Source organism: Bombus flavifrons, chromosome 16, assembly GCF_040668555.2.
Source record: "Bombus flavifrons isolate JBK064 chromosome 16, iyBomFlav1_principal, whole genome shotgun sequence".
Classification (NCBI taxonomy): domain Eukaryota; kingdom Metazoa; phylum Arthropoda; class Insecta; order Hymenoptera; family Apidae; genus Bombus; species Bombus flavifrons.
Genome location: NC_138457.1, coordinates 3,930,547 through 3,948,845, shown reverse-complemented (window position 1 = coordinate 3,948,845; position 18,299 = coordinate 3,930,547). Strand labels below are relative to the sequence as shown.

Below are 18,299 nucleotides of genomic sequence, written 5' to 3'. Positions count from 1 at the left end.
ACAATTTTTTTGTGAATCTGAGAGACATTGAGAGAAAATCTCTCTGGTAAGTAGAAGAAATAAATAAAGTTATCCGCTTGATATTAGTAAGTTTACAAATAAATAATTTTTATTATATAATTTGCATTGAAATATAAATAATTACTGTATACATTTTTCCCTGTTGGTGAAGTATATTTAAATACATTTATAGTAAATATTCTTTATTTGCAAATGTAAATATATAAAACAAGTATTAAGTAAAATTTACTATATAATAGGTATTCAACAAATTGCCTTTGAAATCCAGTAAGATCATTTTAAAATAATTATTGTCAAAAACATTATATCAATAAAAATTTATTATCTTAAGTTTATTTCTGGAAAATCTTTAATATTTTAACAGGCTCACTTACTGACTTTTGGTGTACCGTTTGCTGTGGTACTTTATATTCTTCAAAAGAAAGATCATAATATGCTAAAAAAAGAATATTAATTTTTAATATGTATTTGGTAGAAAATATAATATCCAAGAGTAAAAAATATACCTAATTGATATAGAAACTGTAAAACAGTGTCTTCATTGCGAATTGTTGCTGCAATAATTGCACATCTATTAGGAAAAGATAAAAATCCTTTTAATCCCATTATTAATCCAAAAAATGAATCGGTATCATATAAAATATCAGCTCCAATTATTATATCTGGTAAGACCCATTGTTCATTCACATATTTATTAATATCTTCCCATCTTAGCTCTTCTATTTTAACATCTGTATGATTATACCTTAATTGCAATTTCAATCTATCACGTTTTAGTTCTGATTCTATATTCCTTTCATTACATGATAAATTAAGTTTAATGTTTTCAGAAGCCATTTCAAGAACAATTTTATGACAATCTGTAAATATATATTGTTTAGGAAAACACGTCTTAATAATGGATAATCCTGTTAATCCAACACCACAACCAAGTTCTAAAATAACTTTTCCAAAGAATTTTTGTTTATTTTCTAAGCACCATTTACTTAACTCAATGGCTCCCTGCAAATTATGAATGATATTATAATTGGAAATTTGAAAAATCATATTGTACAATCATAGTTTCCAAATACCTGCCAACTACACAATCCTGTTGTACCTTCTGATATAATATTCGTGCTTTCTTTTATACTAATGCAATTATCTTCTATTAGAAAATGCCGATAGTGAATAGATTCTTCTATAGTGGAAGATATTATATTACAATATGTTGTATAAATACCTTCGTAAATTTCACCACCTTCATCTTCAATCTAGATTACAAAAATTAAATCTTTAACTCTAGAAATGAATTTATTTTATAAATATTAATTTATTTATACCTTTTTCATAAGCCATTTTAAAAATGCCCTCTGATAAGATTGTTTAATTGGATATTTTTTAATTAAGTCACTATTTACTGTTCTTTCCAAAATCTCCTGTTGTTTTTTTGAATTAACTAGACAATTAATATTTTCTTCTGAAATCTGCAAGTTTTAAAATAGAAATGTGAATTTTCTATAATTCTTTGAAAGATTATTTATAGATTGATTGTAAAATTTACATACAAGAATGTCTATTGTATTTATTGGTGTACAATTTAGGAAATGTTTAATTAAATTATCCACGTTAAACGAGTTACAATTCATTTTATTGTCCATGTCTCATACATGAATTAATAAAATTTTATATTTATTTCTATCAATAATATTTTATTAATTTTTCACGCATAATTTTAAATTATGATGCTTCATAAATAAGATGAAATAACACAAAAACAATTATTTTGTCATAAATATTTATTTTCTGAAACTAAAAGATATATGTGTGTTCGAAATGATTTTTGCTCTTAATATAATAATTTTTATTCAATTAACAACATATGAAAGAAAACTTGTGAAAACAGGTAATGTAACAGGTAATCTTTTCATTTCGAAGTATTAAACTTCAGAGTTGTAAACATCCCCACATGTATGAATATGTATTCGGTTTTATTATATGAATATATATGTGAGTCACGGTTCAGATCTGTTTATAACTTATATGACCCTGGTCGGGCCATTCGTTCAAAAATTCAATCAACTTAACCTAAAAATGCAAAAAGTTACTATCCCTTACTTCTATATAAATAATATTTCATTTGTTCGTTTCTGCAATTATTTATATTTATTGCATGCTATTTTAAAAATAGTTAATATTAAATATTTCGTGTTGGAATAACATGAAAAAATATTACATAAATTGTCCAGAATACACCAATAAAAATCAAGTTCGAATCACTAGATAAATCGTGATACCGTTCTGTGGTTTCGCAATTCTGGAATAGGTTTACTTTTCATAAGAAAGGTCTCACTCACCAAATTTTTGACAGTTGGTCACCTTCCTTGCATGCGTAATGAGAGGGTACAGTCTTGTCTCGGTTTTCAATTATGTGCATGGATATTTCGTATAACTCAGCGGTGTATAACTAATTATAACACAAAGGCAAAATAAGATGCAATTAATTTCCCCAAACAAATAACATGACATTCACGTAATAATCAGAAACCGATATCCCTCGTTATGAATGACGATTTGTCTATTCATGTTTTCGGAACGTTTTAGATTTATCGAATCTTTAAAGTAAAATTAAATAACGTCATATTACGAAATCTTTGTTGAAAGCTTCCTAACTGCAACTAATTAAGCTAATTGTTTCACTTAGATTAACAATTCTACAATCACCACATAATGGCCTCTGCTATGGAACAGCAACAGCAGCAACAACAACAACAAACAACTTTAGAATTTTATCAAGCAATGGCTGATTTCAAAAACATGTTTCCACAAATGGATGATGATGTGATTGAGGTAAATTCATTTAATAAATGTATTAAATTACATTATGTAACTGGAAACTGTCTTCAGTCTAAATGTATGTTCTGAAATGATGCATAATGATGCATAATAAATGAAGAAATTATTTCAAAACTTTTAGGCTGTGTTAAGATCTAACCAAGGTGCCGTAGATACGACAATCGATCAGTTGCTTACTATGAGTACAGATAATGAAAATGAAAAAATTAGAAGTGAATTAGAGCAAAATGAAAAATCACCAAGTACTTCTAAGTCACAGAAAGCAGAGTCAACAATATCCTTAAAAAGTATACGTAAATGGCAACCTGCTTTATTAGGTCCATTACCAGATACATTCCTTCGGCTTCCTCAACAAGTTTGTGAAGATAGTTTAGATTCTTCATGTTTACAAGAAAATTCGATGTTAGAAGATGAAAGAATTGCTATATTTCTTCAAAATGAAGAATTTATGGCTGAACTACGTTGGAATGAAGACTTTTTGTCAACTTTAGAAAATGGTTTGTAATATGCAGTTATAATTTTTATAGTGCAAACAATGTGGAAAAGACATAAAATTATTTACATTATCTTTATCATAGATACAAAAATTCAAGGAACAAGCCTTGAAAAGTGTGGCAATCAAATTGGTCATGATGATGAAGATCTTTTTAAAGAAAGACTAAAAAATATGGGCAAAGGTATTTTTGGCAATTGTATATTATTATATAACAAATGTAAAAATTACAGAATTTATATTTTACTTTTATTATTTTAATTATATTCTAGTATCTCGACGTAAGTTTGCACAACTTACTAAAGTATTTACACGCAGTAAAAAACGAGGGGGTAGACAGTTATTACCCCCAACAGCTTCCTGTGACGATTTATTGGACCCAGAGGAGTCGTCTAGATTTCAATCTTAGAAATTATAACACTTCCTTTATTCTACCAGAAAAGACAATTTTTCAGTAATTGGTACTTACAGCAATTTATCCAGTCCAGAAATGAGAAAGAAGCATATCTGTATTAATATGAATAATTGAATGGCAAATTGCAAAGAAAATTTAGATGGAAATAGTTTTATTAATGCGGATTATTTAAATTAGAAAACAATTAGTAAGACTCATATTCTGTGCAGTTTAATTAACATGATATTATTAAGTTGCTTGAATAACTGTTTAATTCAAGAGCACAGAAAGATCAAAAGATAAAATGTAGGAATAATAGCCCTAAATATTATCTAAGAAAAAATTGCAAAACTACAAAATATTTCGTATTTTAATAATGTACTGTGAACCAGTACACATTATAGATAGTAACAGTACAATAATTACAACAGTCATACTGTTAAAATAAGGATCTGTCGAATGTTGTTATAAATATTTTCTTTCTTTTTTTAACATGACATTGTGAAGCTTTACAAACAATGTACTTACAGATAGTTGATATTATTTATGTATATTATTTATATTTGATCGTTGACAATGATTTAGAATGTGTAGTTGTTTTTTCTACAAAATTTTGTTGTAGTTTATATTTATTTAAAAAAAAGTTTGTATAGTTATTGGTAAACATTGTTAAAATATAAAATAAATTATATTTATAGGTATCAAATGAATTATAGTAAAAAATTTCTATCCATAATGTTAAAGTAAACATTTAAAGAAAGAGCATTTTAGAATTGGCGAATTTGTGACTTCATATTTGATTTTTACGTGATTTTTTGCTGATATAAAAATAGATTTCTTTTTATATTGCTATGCGGATTAATAACGACGCTTTCATATTTATAATTACATTTTTGAGAAACTCCTATCTATTTAGAGCTGTAAGTGTAATAAATTCTAGTCTGTTCATCTAGCCATACTACTTATTGAGTAATAAATATCAAGGATTGCAATTATACATATATATATGTTGGTGTAGAAGACCTTTATATATATAAATGAGTGTAATTAAACACAGTATGTGCCACAGGCATAAGTATAAGCTTAAGAATACCGAACTTAACTATTTAAAAATAAACTACGTAATTTTTAGTGTCTCTTTAATAAGTTAAGATTCATTTGACATGTTATCCTGTATTTTTATTTTCTCATTATTGTAATATATATATATATATATATATAATACAAGTTACAAAAGGATTACGAAAATAAAGTAAATTTATAGCATATAAAGTGTTTTAAAGCTATTTTTTATAAAGCACATAATAGTATTATACAGTATATAATTTGACATTCTTTATACAATAGTAATAAGAAATATGAAACAAAAATACTTAACAATCACATTGTAATTAATTAATTCCATAATACATTTTACAGATTGTGGAATATTACATATCAGACTGTTTAAAGAATACTCTAGCGCCAGACAAACTATAATAGAGCAATTGGAATTCAGCACTTCTTTCACCTAAGCGTTTTAATGTTAATGCTCTTGTTTGTTGCAATTTTTCATCTCCTTGAACATTTTTACTTTCTGCAGCCTGCTGTTCTGCATTTATATGCTGTTCAACTGTTTTGAACCAATGTAAACTATCCAATTCTGATGACTGATTTAAAAGAGCATTTATGTAAGCAATTCCCATTGCAAAACCATCATCAGTAAAAGCTGCACCTGTTTGATTTTTCTTAAACATTTTTTCTTTATTCGATATTGAGTTATCAATGAAACTTAATGTTAATGGAGGTACAATAGCATAAAATTGTTGCAAATGATGTGATTCAGTATCTCGAAAAGCAGATGCAAATACATCAACAAGAAGTTTGAAGTATTGTATTCCTTCTGTAAAGTTTCGTATTAAATTTTCAATATTATTTTCTAAACACTTTGCTGCTGATTGAGTTGTTACACCATAACGTAAATTTTTACACATTAATTCAAATGGTACAGATGAATCGATGTTTGGCAGAAATGAAATAGCATTTGAACTAGCATGCAATCCACCAGATCTAATTAATCGTACATACCCCAATGCATTTCCAATTTGAGTTATTAATTGTCGAAATTGATCTAAATAACTTAAACCATCAGGTGTCATACCTAATTTTCTGATCCCTTTCTGAAATTTTTCTGCTCTTTCATATGTATAAGGCGTTCTACCATTTTCTCTTTGAACCTTGATGAACCTTATATCTCGCATTAATCTCGACTTTATATGTTCATCAAAAAGGAATTGTGAAAATGTATGTAATTTTATACGAAGAAATTGATATACAAAGTTAACTGTTGTACTCATAATACCAGTTCCGTGTGTTCTGATAGAATTTGCTATATGTCGAATTCCAATGGTATTTAAATGTTTATTGTTACTAGTATGTTCAATGAAAGTTTGAGTGTTTAAATTATATAAATATTTTGATACAAATACATGAATATTTCTCATAATTTCTAAAGCATCTAAGCCCTGTTCCAAGGTCTGTGTAGGTAAATAGTTTTGTACAGTATCTAGATTTAATTTATAATGTGCCAAAGCATGCATCATTCTATATGTTCTCCAATCATGTAGTGCTACTGTAGTGAGATTGTAAAACATATCATCAAGGTAATGTTCAATGAATCTTTTAGCGTATATCATACTATTTGTTAAAGGTAGTGGTAATGATCGTACGATTCTTCCACCATCTTTTGCCCCAATATTGAATGGATTTGTAGAATCTAATTTTAAATGTGCATGGACATGAAGTCTTAGATTAGTTTCAATCTCGTGACAAACAGGTTCTAATATATTCTTAGTCAACATTTCTCTTAATTGCATAATTCTTTTCTGTTTTAAATTTAATCCTTCTTGTTCACTAATGGTGCTGTTAAATGCATTAAACAAATGAACTATGTGATTTATACTTAAATTACCATCTATTACAGAAGAAAGATAAGCTGGAATTATATTCTGATGATATAGTAATATAGAGTAATCACAGATATCTGTAATGATATTATACAATTCAGCAACAATATCGTAATTGTTCAATGAAAATCTCAATTTCACCATGTCCTCTTCCTTAAAAGTATCTGTTAATTGACTAGCACATGCTAGAGCACATCTGATTATTAATCTTCTATCTGCACTTGGTGGTCCATTTAATAATCTCATACTTAAACCCACTAGTGACAATGCATCCAATTTTTCTCTGCTATAACCTTTATCCTTCTGAATTAAACTCTTCCGAGCAGTTTCCAATGTAATTAAAATATAATAACTCAAGTATTGTAATACTTGACTTTGTGATTGCACTATAACTGGTCCCAATATGTAAAACGTAGTCTGCAAAGACTTTTGTACTTCTATTAATCTACAAATTAATTGAACAGTGTTACGATTCATTGGTTTAATAAGAATCGCATGCATATTTATTATAAAAGATACAATTTCTTTAATCTGAGATAACAATGCAACTAAATCAATTAATAAAGTTTGTTTCTGCCCAATATCTGAAATCTGAAGACTTGTTTTCATTAAAATACTTTGCATTTCAATGCACCATGTTACTGCTTTCTGAATTAAGCCATTCACAGTCTGGGAAAGTTTTTGTATCCTCAAACATAGTATTCTTTCTCCTACTTGTTGACCAATGGCATTACCAGCTTCTTTTGGCAAAAAATCACTTAAAAATTTACTGGGAATCCATATGACATTTCCTATTAAATTTACAGCATAAAATTTTTTATTATTTTCAAGCACTCTTTTAATTAATCTTCTATCACAGGTGCCAAATAATTTTGTTGTTACAACAATTCCAATATTTATTTTGATCCAACTTTTATTCAATGAAACATAATCATTTGGTTTATTTTCTATGTCTACCATTAAATTTTTCAAATAATTGGTAATCTGTTCACTCATTATAGGTCCTTTATTCACATCCATTATACGTTCAATCGTCTTGGAAAATAAAACTTTCTTTAATAAATTCTCTTGTAAATCTTTTAATAACTTATTCAGTGTATGTAATTTAGATTCACTTATGCCAAATTGCAATGGATTGTGCATGATAGAACGCACATTCATTCTGTACTTTTTCCACTGTTCTAACAATGAAGGCTGGGATTCAATAATTTCATCCAATGTCAGAACGATTATAAACAAATCAATAAAATGTTCTATTAATACAGGTAAATAAATATCATTAGAGTCACCCGCTAGACTAGATAACTGTTCCGTTGTCAAGTGTGCTACTGTCCATATCCTATTCACAAAAACAAATAGATCTTGCAGATCAGACAAAAGAGATGTGATGTTATTCTGATCATTCTCTGCCCCTCTTTCACCATGAGTAAACAATTTTTTATAGAACATCTTAGCTTCCATCACAAGAAGCCTAATTTCTCTACAGGTACCAGCAACTGCAGCAAGTAGCTTTGATAAATATTTATTTTCCATTTCTATTAAATTTATCAAGCTGATATCCTCAACAGGTTTGTATACAAGCCGAAGAGGACCTTCCATGAAATATTCTAATGTAGAATCTCTTTTCCATGTTTGCTTAGCTAAATTCTCAAAAAACTGTCCATATTTTCGTAAATGTATCGAACCTGCCGCTTTGTATATGGTCTCGTCCTTTTTCGAATTCCATGCTGATGATTCTATCATTATTACTTCGTATATTTGCTAATGTTAATCGAAATATGTTAAAATACTGATTTTAAATAAATGACATGTAAAATATATTTTTCAAATTTGTGACGTATCTTTTGATAATTCACATATGTTTTAGTACCACCCTATACTTTTCCAGCATCACTTTCAAGCAGTACCTTTTATAATTACTTTTAACTACTATTATGACACTATCATTTCTTACATATTTACAAAAAACAAAATTGGAAAGTGGATATCATGAAAGGTTGATAGCTGATAGTACTGCACTATACAGACTATACTGTATCGTCTGACCAACGAGTTGAGTCATAAGTAAATAAAACCACGTGATCAAAGTCTAGGGAAAATAGGATTGCATTTATGCATTGACGTATTGTGTGAATTTTCCAAAATTTTGAAGAATTTCGCGTGGTTGCAGCACGTAAAGTGCTTCAGCACTCTGCTCGCATTTTAACTTCAAACAATTCGAAAACCTAACTCGACGTTTAAATGAAAAAATGCACACCGAGAAAAATTAACGTGAACAATAATTTATATTTAAGATTGAATTATAATAGATTGCATTTTTCAATTTAAAAAATTTTTTAATTTGTAGCAAAAATTTAATGAAATTTAATGAAATTTACTTAGGTTCTTTGCTCAGCGTGACGGTTCTAACGATTTTACGATTCAACGATTTTACCTTCTTGGTTCACAGAATAACCTATTTATCTACTCGAGTTTTACATGACAATCTACGATTTGTTTATTATCCAATAACATAAGTTGCCATTAACTAATACTGATAAACATTAATTTATTAATTGGAGTTTATAATATTAGAAAGCGATCGATTTATGTCTTGACAATGTTTCTTCCTATGGTAACGAAAGTAAATACGAAATTTGAAAGTGATCGCAATTATTACTGATTAATAATTTTGATATTTAATCAATAAATTGTTAAATAATCTTTTGTTCGTTGCCACGATGTTGTGCAGTTAAATGCGGCGCACTAGGTTTTACCCTATTATAGTACAAGATATTCACGCCAGAAGGAGCTACAGGTCTACACCCGTTCATAATATATATCAGTGCATTTACAGTTTTGAAATATAAAATATAAAATTATTTTGCCGAAAATTCATTTCACAAGTAAAATTTTTATTTATATTATATATATTATATATTATATTATTATATATTATATATTATATATATTATATATTTATTTATTTATAATAGATGAGATGTTCATAATGTATTCAGATGAATATGTAATAACTAGTAATAATAATTTCTAGGGAATTTAATGAATTGCTATCAATGAATGTCATTGACTGTATTTTTTCTCTTACTATAGATCCATCCATAGATTATGAAACTAATTTAGTTTTACTTAGTTAATTAGTCAGTTATGGCGTCTAAGATGGCGTCTAAAACCTAGCGTCTGTAAGATGACGTCTAGAATGTGGTGTCTAAAGGATAGTGTCTAAAACGTAGTGTCTAAAGCGTAATTTTATACTACAGTGTTGTATTATATATGTTTGCTAAAAAATAACTACTTTGTGCGCTATTAAACATATAAAATTTAGTAACGAATATTACTCAGTGTAAAAAGATGGATATATCAAATGAGTCGAATTTGTATAGATTAGAAGGGATTGAGAAAAATCAAGCAGGAGGTTTGATTATTCGGAAGAAACCCTCTGATCATACATTTAAGAAGCCTCAGGTATCTGTCTTGGGTCTTGACAAACTTGCAAAACGAAAAAGGCAAGAAAATTCACAGGAAGTTAACTCATTGAAATCTGAATCAAGTTCACCAAAATCAGAGATTAAGGAAAGAAAATACAGATCTTATGCTGAAGAAACTCCAACTCATACTGGTGGGGTGAACACTGAGGCACAACAAAGATTAGAAGCACGATTAAAGCATCAAAGATTGAGTGCACAGGACAAAAATCATAGGCACAATTATAAGGACAAAGATCGGAATAGAGATAGGGATAGGAATAGAGATCGATACAGAGATAGGGATAGAGAAAGGAGTAGAAGCAGAGACAGTATTAGAGATAGTAGTAGACAAACACCCTTAAGGTTTAAAGATGAACCTCAAACTCCAATATTTAAAACAAAGGATTCAACATCTAAAAGTAATTGGGATGATGATGAAGATGAAGAACCAAGAAAATCCAGTTGGGATCATCCAACACCCAACCTATACAATATTAGAGATGGTAAAGACAGTGTTAGAAGTGAATTTACACCTTCATATAAATATAACCCTTGGAATAGAGATAGGAAAGCTAGTGGTGCTACACCTAACATACTTGGGGAAGAAAAAGAAATGTGGGACTTGTGGGAAGAAGAGCAACAAAGACTGGATAGAGAATGGTATGCCTTGGATGATGGAGAAAATCATGCGTTTGCTGACGTTTCTGAAGAATACACCCGTAAAAAGGAAATGGAATTGGAAGCAAAAAGGCAGAAGCGTCTTTCCGCACAACAGCGACAGATAAATAAAGATAACGAATTGTGGGAACGTAACAGAATGTTAACATCTGGTGTCATCAGTTCTTTAGATCATGATGATGATCCTGATGATGAAGGAGAAACCAGAGTACATCTCTTAGTCCATAATGTTGTTCCACCATTTCTGGATGGTCGAATTGTATTCACTAAACAACCGGAGCCTGTTGTACCTGTACGTGATCCTACTTCTGATATGGCACTTGTAGCAAGAAAAGGGTCGACCTTGGTACGAGCATATCGTGAGCAAAAAGAGCGGAAAAGGGCGCAAAAAAAACATTGGGAACTAGCTGGAACTCATATTGGTAATATCATGGGTGTACGTGATAGACATAAAGATGATAAGGAAGATCCAGGTCAAGAAACTGACTTCAAAGCTGGTCAAAAATATGCGCGTCATATACGAGACGAAGTTACTGGAGAAGCTAAATACAGGTCTATTCAACACCAGAGGAGAAGTCTTCCAGTATTTGCTGTACGACAAGAATTGTTAAATGTAATTAGAGAAAACAGTGTAGTAGTTATTGTTGGAGAAACTGGCAGTGGAAAAACAACTCAATTGACTCAATATCTTCATGAAGATGGTTATAGTCGCTATGGTATAATTGGATGTACACAACCAAGAAGAGTAGCAGCTATGTCCGTGGCAAAAAGAGTTTCTGATGAAATGGCTACTGGTTTAGGAGACAAAGTTGGTTATGCTATTCGTTTTGAGGATTGCACTTCAAAAGATACTGTTATTAAATATATGACTGATGGTATTTTATTAAGAGAAAGCTTAAGGGAAGGAGATTTGGATCGATATAGTGTAATTATCATGGATGAAGCTCATGAAAGATCTTTATCTACTGACGTCCTATTTGGTTTATTGAGAGAGGTTGTAGCCAGACGACATGATCTGAAATTGATCGTAACATCCGCTACAATGGACTCTAGCAAATTTTCAGCATTTTTTGGAAATGCTGCAACATTCCAAATCCCAGGTCGCACATTTCCAGTTGAAGTATTACATGCCAAGAACCCAGTAGAAGACTATGTTGATGCTGCGGTGAAACAAGTGTTACAAATTCATTTGCAACCCCGTTCAGGTGATGTATTGGTCTTTATGCCTGGTCAGGAAGACATTGAAGTTACTTGTGAGGCTTTGAAAGAACGTTTAGCAGAGATCGAATCAGCTCCTCCACTTTCCATTTTACCTATTTACTCGCAACTACCCTCGGATTTACAAGCTAAAATTTTTCAACGTTCAGAGGGAGGTTTACGAAAATGCGTTGTAGCAACAAATATAGCCGAAACTTCATTAACTGTCGACGGAATTGTATTCGTCGTGGACTCGGGCTATTGCAAGTTGAAAGTTTATAACCCACGAATTGGTATGGATGCTTTACAAGTATATCCAGTGTCCAGAGCAAATGCTGATCAAAGAGCAGGAAGAGCAGGACGTACTGGTCCTGGTACCTGCTACAGATTATACACGCGAAGGCAATATTTAGACGAACTACTGTTAACTGGAGTTCCAGAAATACAGCGAACCAATTTAGCAAATACTGTATTGTTACTGAAGTCTTTAGGTGTTCAAGATTTATTGGGTTTTCATTTTATGGATCCTCCACCACAAGATAATATATTAAATTCTCTGTATCAATTGTGGATTTTGGGTGCATTAGATCATACAGGACGTTTAACACCTTTGGGACGACAAATGGCAGAATTTCCACTAGACCCACCACAATGTCAGATGCTCATTGTTGCTTCTCAACTCGGTTGCACTGCAGATATACTTATTATAGTTTCTATGCTGTCAGTGCCTTCGATATTCTACCGACCCAAAGGTCGCGAAGAAGATTCTGATTCAGCTCGAGAGAAATTTCAAGTACCAGAGTCTGACCACCTAACATATCTAAATGTGTACAATCAGTGGAAGGCGAATGGTTATTCCAGTTCTTGGTGTAACGTTCACTTTATTCACGCGAAAGCTATGCGGAAAGTAAGAGAAGTTCGACAACAGCTGGAAGAAATTCTGAAACAACAAAAAATGGAAGTTGTAAGCTGTGGCACGGACTGGGACATTGTACGGAAATGTATTTGTTCGGCATACTTTCACCAAGCAGCTCGTTTGAAAGGTATTGGCGAATACGTGAATTGTCGTACTGGAATGCCATGCCATCTTCATCCGACGTCAGCTTTGTTCGGTATGGGCTTCACGCCAGACTACGTGGTGTATCATGAACTTGTGATGACTGGCAAGGAGTACATGCAATGTGTGACTGCCGTTGATGGCCACTGGCTAGCCGAGTTGGGTCCTATGTTCTTTAGCGTAAAGGAAACTGGACGAAGCGGACGAGCAAAAAGACGACAAGCCATGCAACATTTACATGAAATGGAAGGGCAGATGAAAGAAGCGGAGGAAGAAATGAAGGCTAGGGCGCAAGAACAACTTGAACGCGAACAAGCTTCTATCAGGAAGTAAGTTTCTTGTGTTTCAAATTTATAATACATCAGTGTCCCATAAAAGTATTTGAATTACCATAGAAAGCTTAATATAAGTTTTTTATAATATTTATCTGATATTTTGTATCATTAATTTTTATGGTATTATTTTATATTGTTTACAGGAAGGAAATATTGACGCCAGGTATCAGAGAACCGGGTACACCTGCTCCTTATCGTAAAACTCCAAGTAGATTAGGGTTATAATTGTTCAGATTTTCAATGAAATGTGTGAAATATTGTAAAATTTTTAAAGAAATACAACAACAAAATTTTTTGTACAGAGGTATTTTTTAATACAGATACACTTCCTTACTCATCATATATAGGTACATTTATATTATACCAATTTTATTAGCGACATCAAGCGCATCATAATCACGAGTTAGACGTACATACGCTTTCTTTTTACCATCTGGCCTAATTAACGTATTAACTTTAGCCACATCAACGTCGTACAGTTTTTTAATGGAAGCTTTGATATGGTATTTATTCGCACGAGTATGCACGATAAAAACTAACGTGTTGTTGTCCTCAATCTTCTTCATAGCAGCTTCAGTGGTCAATGGAAATTTGATGATATTAAATGCATCCATACTGAAAAAAATAAAATCATTTTAGATATTTTTCATATAAAATTATAATAAATAAATAAATAAATAAAATGATACATGTCATAAAATATATAAAATTAAATGTATGTAAGTAGGTAGATAAAAAAAAAAGTATTTAATGCTTACCGATTTCTATTTGGAACAGATTTTCTCGCATATTTTGGGTCCCTTGGTGGCCTAAATGTTTTTGGCCGGTAGAAGTGGACGGATGTCCTTATTTTCCTTACTCTTGATCCATGAACACCTTTCAATACCTGCAAATAAATACAAATGATCAATATACAAATATATATATGATAAACCAAAAAGTTCACTTTTTATGATTTGATATATCAGCAGTAGACTATATTTTTATCACAGTCATTCAACGAGATTCCCCAACATTTATCATCATGTATATTGAAATAATTTACTAAGTTTACAATTAATCAAATTTTTTTCATTGATATTATGTATATTAACCTTCTTCTGAGTTTTAAGTGCTTTTTGAAGTGGGGCAGCTGTTCTTCCACCCTTAGATGTTTTCTTCGGAGGTTGAACATTTTTCTTAGATTTTGCAACTACTGGTTTTGCAGCAACTTTAGGCACAGGTTTTGCTGCTGGTTTTGCTGCAGGCTTTACAGAAGTTGTCGTTTTAGCAGCTGCAGTTTTCTTTGCTGTGGTGGATGTTTTCGCAGCTGGTTTTGTAACTTTTGATGTAGAAGCTGCAGTAGCTGGCTTCTTCTCAGTTTTCTTTTCTGCTTTTTTCTCAGCTGGTTTGCCGGCTAGAAAAAATAAAATAAATAATCAAAATATTATACATTCTACATCTTATATTAGTCAAATATTTATAACACAAAGTTTTTAAGGAATTGTTGTGGATAATTTTTAGGTTATGTAAAACATGCAAAAGCTTATTTGAAATTATAAATTTCTTTCAAATTTACTATTCGAATAGATATAATAAATATTTTAATAATATAGAACAATAATATAATTATATACATATCGATACTTTTTTTAAATATATACAAAACAGACAACAAGCCACATGTTTAGGGTTAAAATTGAACACGTGTTTATTAATCAAACTTTTTACATCACAAATTCGCATTAATCATGTTTTATAAGTTTGCTTAAATTAAAACATTTTTCAAACTTGTTAGACGGAATTTAAATGTTATTAAAAACTTTTAAATATACCTGACTTCTCCGTGGACTTCGCTTTAGGAGCCATCTTGCTAAAAAGAAAGAAAGTCTTAGCCGGAAACAGACATGTGTATAATCAGTGAACTACGTTAGACGTTTACGTATAAATTCAATTTTATAAAATAATAACTATATAATTATAATACAAAATTGTGCGTTTCGAAACATTCCATGTTCAATTACAGTAGTAAAATATTTATACTTTATAATTTATGCAAAAAAAAATATTTTAATACGATAATGCAATTTAATAAAAAAAGAGTATTTGCACATACATTTTACATTTTGGTATTGGTATTTTAGATAAATTTTACTTATCGAAAACTTATGAGAAAAATTTTATTTTAATTTTAGAATATGTAATTGATTTGTAGCAGAGTAGATTAGATGGTATACACCTGCCGTAGCAACCAATGTTTTCATTTAGTTCAAAATTACTTATGTTAGCGATGGGTAGGCAACATATAACACGCAAATACTTCTCTAGTTCTTACTGTATAAATATGTATTTAAACATAGCATAAATATTAAACATATGGAGTCTTCAAATGTGTATTGTACTCATGTTTCAAAGTGAAATTATATAAATAAAATATAATATAATAATTTATAAATATATATTGTAAATATAAAAGGCTGTACAATTGTATATATTTGCATTACAATATAAGAAATATTGAGCAGTATACAGTGTAAATAATGTTAGAAACACGTTCAGCTATTTATAAAATGATTGAAGTGGCACGTGATGATAGACAGGTATGACTTAAAAATTTTGTTCTTATACGAGTATAATTTTTAATGAAAAATAATGAACAATTCATAACTTTATAATTATACTATTGATAAACATTTTTAAATCAGACTGAGTATGTCAATTGCTGCCGGACATCCGGTGGAAATTAAATTCAAATCAAATTCAAAATTCGATTCAGTAATTTTATCGATTAATATTTTTCTTCAAAACATAATAATTATGAAAATAGGGAACAAGAAGCAATTATGTTTCTTTATTTTAGATTAAAACATTTAAAAATATATTTAGATATTTAATAATAAGTTTATTTCTAATTTCAGTCACATATACTGCTAAAAAGTTAAATTTTGAGATAAATGTACCAAATAATAAAATAAAAACGTTTTCTAGGTTAATAATTGGCCACCACCGTTTTCATCTGATATGACGAAATATAATGAAAGAGATTTTGATCCAATTGTTAGACGTTCATGCAAAACGAAACGCGTATCTTTGAAAATTGCAAAAGCAATTGTAATTGGCGATGTTTCGGTTGGAAAATCATGTCTAGTAAATCGGTAATATACCACAATATCTATTATTACTTTACATGAAGAAAAAAATAAACATAACATTGTTTGCTTTCCAGATTTTGCCACAAAATATTTGACAATAACTATAAAGCAACAATCGGTGTTGATTTTGAAGTAGAAAGGTTTGATATTCTGGGTGTACCTTTTCATTTACAAATGTGCGTTCATTTCGCGTTTCAACATATTTTATTATTTAATTTCACAATATTCATAACAAATATTATGTTAAAAAATAGAAATTTATTATTTACTTACTTATTTCAGATGGGATACTGCGGGACAAGAAAGATTTAAATCCATCGCTGCATCTTATTACAGAAGTGCAAATGGTATAAAAAAATTTGTTGTTATAAATGTGTAGTAAAATATAAAAATTGTATCAAAGTTTTATGTTATAAATATTTTATTTTAGTAATCATGGTTGTTTTTGACTTGGCCAACTTAATATCTTTGGGACACTGTCAACAATGGTTAAATGAAGCTGCTCAAAGTAACACGGAGCCATATTACATATTTTTAATAGGCACAAAACGAGATTTACTGGTAAATCACGCAGAATTTATTGACATATACAAAAATCGAAAGTAAATTATAAGGAAATAGTTAAATTTCTAATGCAATAGATGATTAACTAAATTAGCAAAAAGAAGACCTTCAAATTTTTGTATAGGATATTAATTAAAAATTGCATTATTTATACAATAATCTACAATAATTTAATACAGTAGTTTTATTTAATATTACTTTAATTACAATAATTACGAAATACTTAAATTATGTTGTTATCATTGATTGACTATAACTACAAAATAAAATAAATGTTTTTAGTCCAATCAGGTATATACAATAATGGAAAAACGAGCGGCTGAAGTAGCGCGGAGAATGAAAGCTGAGTTTTGGGCTGTTTCCGCTAGAACTGGAGACGGTGTATCAGAATTATTCACAAGAGCAACCGTATTATCTTTTCATGCCATGATACTACATGAGTTACAAAATATGAAGCCGGAATCAATTAACATTGGTTCCGATTTAATAAGTACGTAGTAATATAGCTATAAAATAGATAGAAATATTTTGCGAAATCATGAATATTTGTTATATATCTAAAATGTTATTATTATATTTAATTATAATATATTATTATATCTAAAATGTTTTAATACCTTACGACATTAAACAATCTTTTCTTAAGCCATTAAATCTGGCTATCAGCTATTTACTATTTAAAATTAATTTGATTTGGATTGTATTAATTTTTTATTTCTAATTTTTACTCATTCAATTAAAAATGATAAAATACGTTCATATTTCAGCTTTAAATGATCAACGAGAAAGAATTAAAACAAGGAAAAGAAGAAATACTTGTTTCGATTGTTCAACGTGAATAATATTTCTCAGAAATTTATTAACCACTAAAACTTGCTCATGAACAATAGTATCAGATACTAAGACTTTAATTAAAACAAAGTAATATATATGTGGTAGATATATCTGCAATATGTAATTCATACTGCTAATTTATATCGTGTATAGATATTCTGAGTAATTTTGCATGTTCATATTTCTTATAAATGCATAAAAATCCAAAAAATAATAAATCATAAAAATAATAATCAGTCTAATTATCAAAAATAGATTTATTATCGTAACGTTATTTAAATACCCCGCGCGTGAGACAATCTTCCGGCTACGTAACGTATATGGACTCCATCCGGCAGTCTTTCTTTC

General features: G+C 29.7%; 6 protein-coding genes across 10 annotated transcripts; 3 read left to right on the top strand and 3 right to left on the bottom strand.

Moving 5' to 3' along the window:
• Positions 1-83: 83 nt before the first annotated feature.
• On the bottom strand, positions 84-2,009 carry LOC138188488 (protein-lysine N-methyltransferase EEF2KMT). 3 transcript variants are annotated; one of them, XM_069130299.1, is made up of 6 exons: positions 1,569-1,810; positions 1,344-1,487; positions 1,244-1,274; positions 1,095-1,168; positions 528-1,023; positions 84-457 (listed from the first exon to the last, which is right to left on the bottom strand). In XM_069130299.1, exons 1-6 carry the CDS (start codon positions 1,659-1,661, stop codon positions 354-356), a joined length of 942 nt encoding a protein of 313 aa, XP_068986400.1. In that variant the 5' UTR covers positions 1,662-1,810; the 3' UTR covers positions 84-353. The 3 variants fall into 3 exon arrangements, with proteins under 3 accessions (XP_068986400.1, XP_068986401.1, XP_068986399.1); XM_069130300.1 differs by lacking the exon at positions 1,569-1,810 and adding an exon at positions 1,917-2,009 and having other exon boundaries at positions 1,095-1,274; positions 1,344-1,480; XM_069130298.1 differs by having other exon boundaries at positions 1,095-1,274; positions 1,569-1,805.
• Positions 2,010-2,275: 266 nt separating this feature from the next.
• Positions 2,276-4,889, top strand: LOC138188490 (CUE domain-containing protein 1). Of its 3 annotated transcripts, none has more exons than XM_069130304.1 (5): positions 2,276-2,403; positions 2,705-2,850; positions 2,978-3,353; positions 3,435-3,533; positions 3,622-4,889. In XM_069130304.1, exons 2-5 carry the CDS (start codon positions 2,731-2,733, stop codon positions 3,756-3,758), a joined length of 732 nt encoding a protein of 243 aa, XP_068986405.1. In that variant the 5' UTR covers positions 2,276-2,403; positions 2,705-2,730; the 3' UTR covers positions 3,759-4,889. The 3 variants fall into 3 exon arrangements, with proteins under 3 accessions (XP_068986405.1, XP_068986404.1, XP_068986403.1); XM_069130303.1 differs by having other exon boundaries at positions 2,324-2,459; XM_069130302.1 differs by lacking the exon at positions 2,276-2,403 and adding an exon at positions 2,487-2,622.
• A 109-nt stretch (positions 4,890-4,998) lies between these two features.
• Positions 4,999-8,748, bottom strand: SWIP (strumpellin and WASH-interacting protein). The gene has a single exon (XM_069130294.1). It carries the CDS (start codon positions 8,429-8,431, stop codon positions 5,174-5,176), a length of 3,258 nt encoding a protein of 1,085 aa, XP_068986395.1. The 5' UTR covers positions 8,432-8,748; the 3' UTR covers positions 4,999-5,173.
• A 1,044-nt stretch (positions 8,749-9,792) lies between these two features.
• l(1)G0007 (ATP-dependent RNA helicase l(1)G0007) lies at positions 9,793-13,794 on the top strand. Its single transcript, XM_069129991.1, has 2 exons — positions 9,793-13,416; positions 13,566-13,794. The coding sequence occupies exons 1-2, from the start codon at positions 10,040-10,042 to the stop codon at positions 13,645-13,647; spliced, it is 3,459 nt and encodes a 1,152-aa protein (XP_068986092.1). The 5' UTR covers positions 9,793-10,039; the 3' UTR covers positions 13,648-13,794.
• On the bottom strand, positions 13,713-15,325 carry RpL23A (ribosomal protein L23A). Its single transcript, XM_069129996.1, has 4 exons — positions 15,237-15,325; positions 14,517-14,818; positions 14,181-14,308; positions 13,713-14,037 (listed from the first exon to the last, which is right to left on the bottom strand). The coding sequence occupies exons 1-4, from the start codon at positions 15,268-15,270 to the stop codon at positions 13,776-13,778; spliced, it is 726 nt and encodes a 241-aa protein (XP_068986097.1). The 5' UTR covers positions 15,271-15,325; the 3' UTR covers positions 13,713-13,775.
• A 116-nt stretch (positions 15,326-15,441) lies between these two features.
• On the top strand, positions 15,442-18,215 carry LOC138188326 (ras-related protein Rab-34). Its single transcript, XM_069129994.1, has 7 exons — positions 15,442-16,001; positions 16,390-16,556; positions 16,628-16,729; positions 16,836-16,900; positions 16,984-17,114; positions 17,400-17,607; positions 17,885-18,215. Exons 1-7 carry the CDS (start codon positions 15,942-15,944, stop codon positions 17,953-17,955), a joined length of 804 nt encoding a protein of 267 aa, XP_068986095.1. The 5' UTR covers positions 15,442-15,941; the 3' UTR covers positions 17,956-18,215.
• Positions 18,216-18,299: the final 84 nt, after the last annotated feature.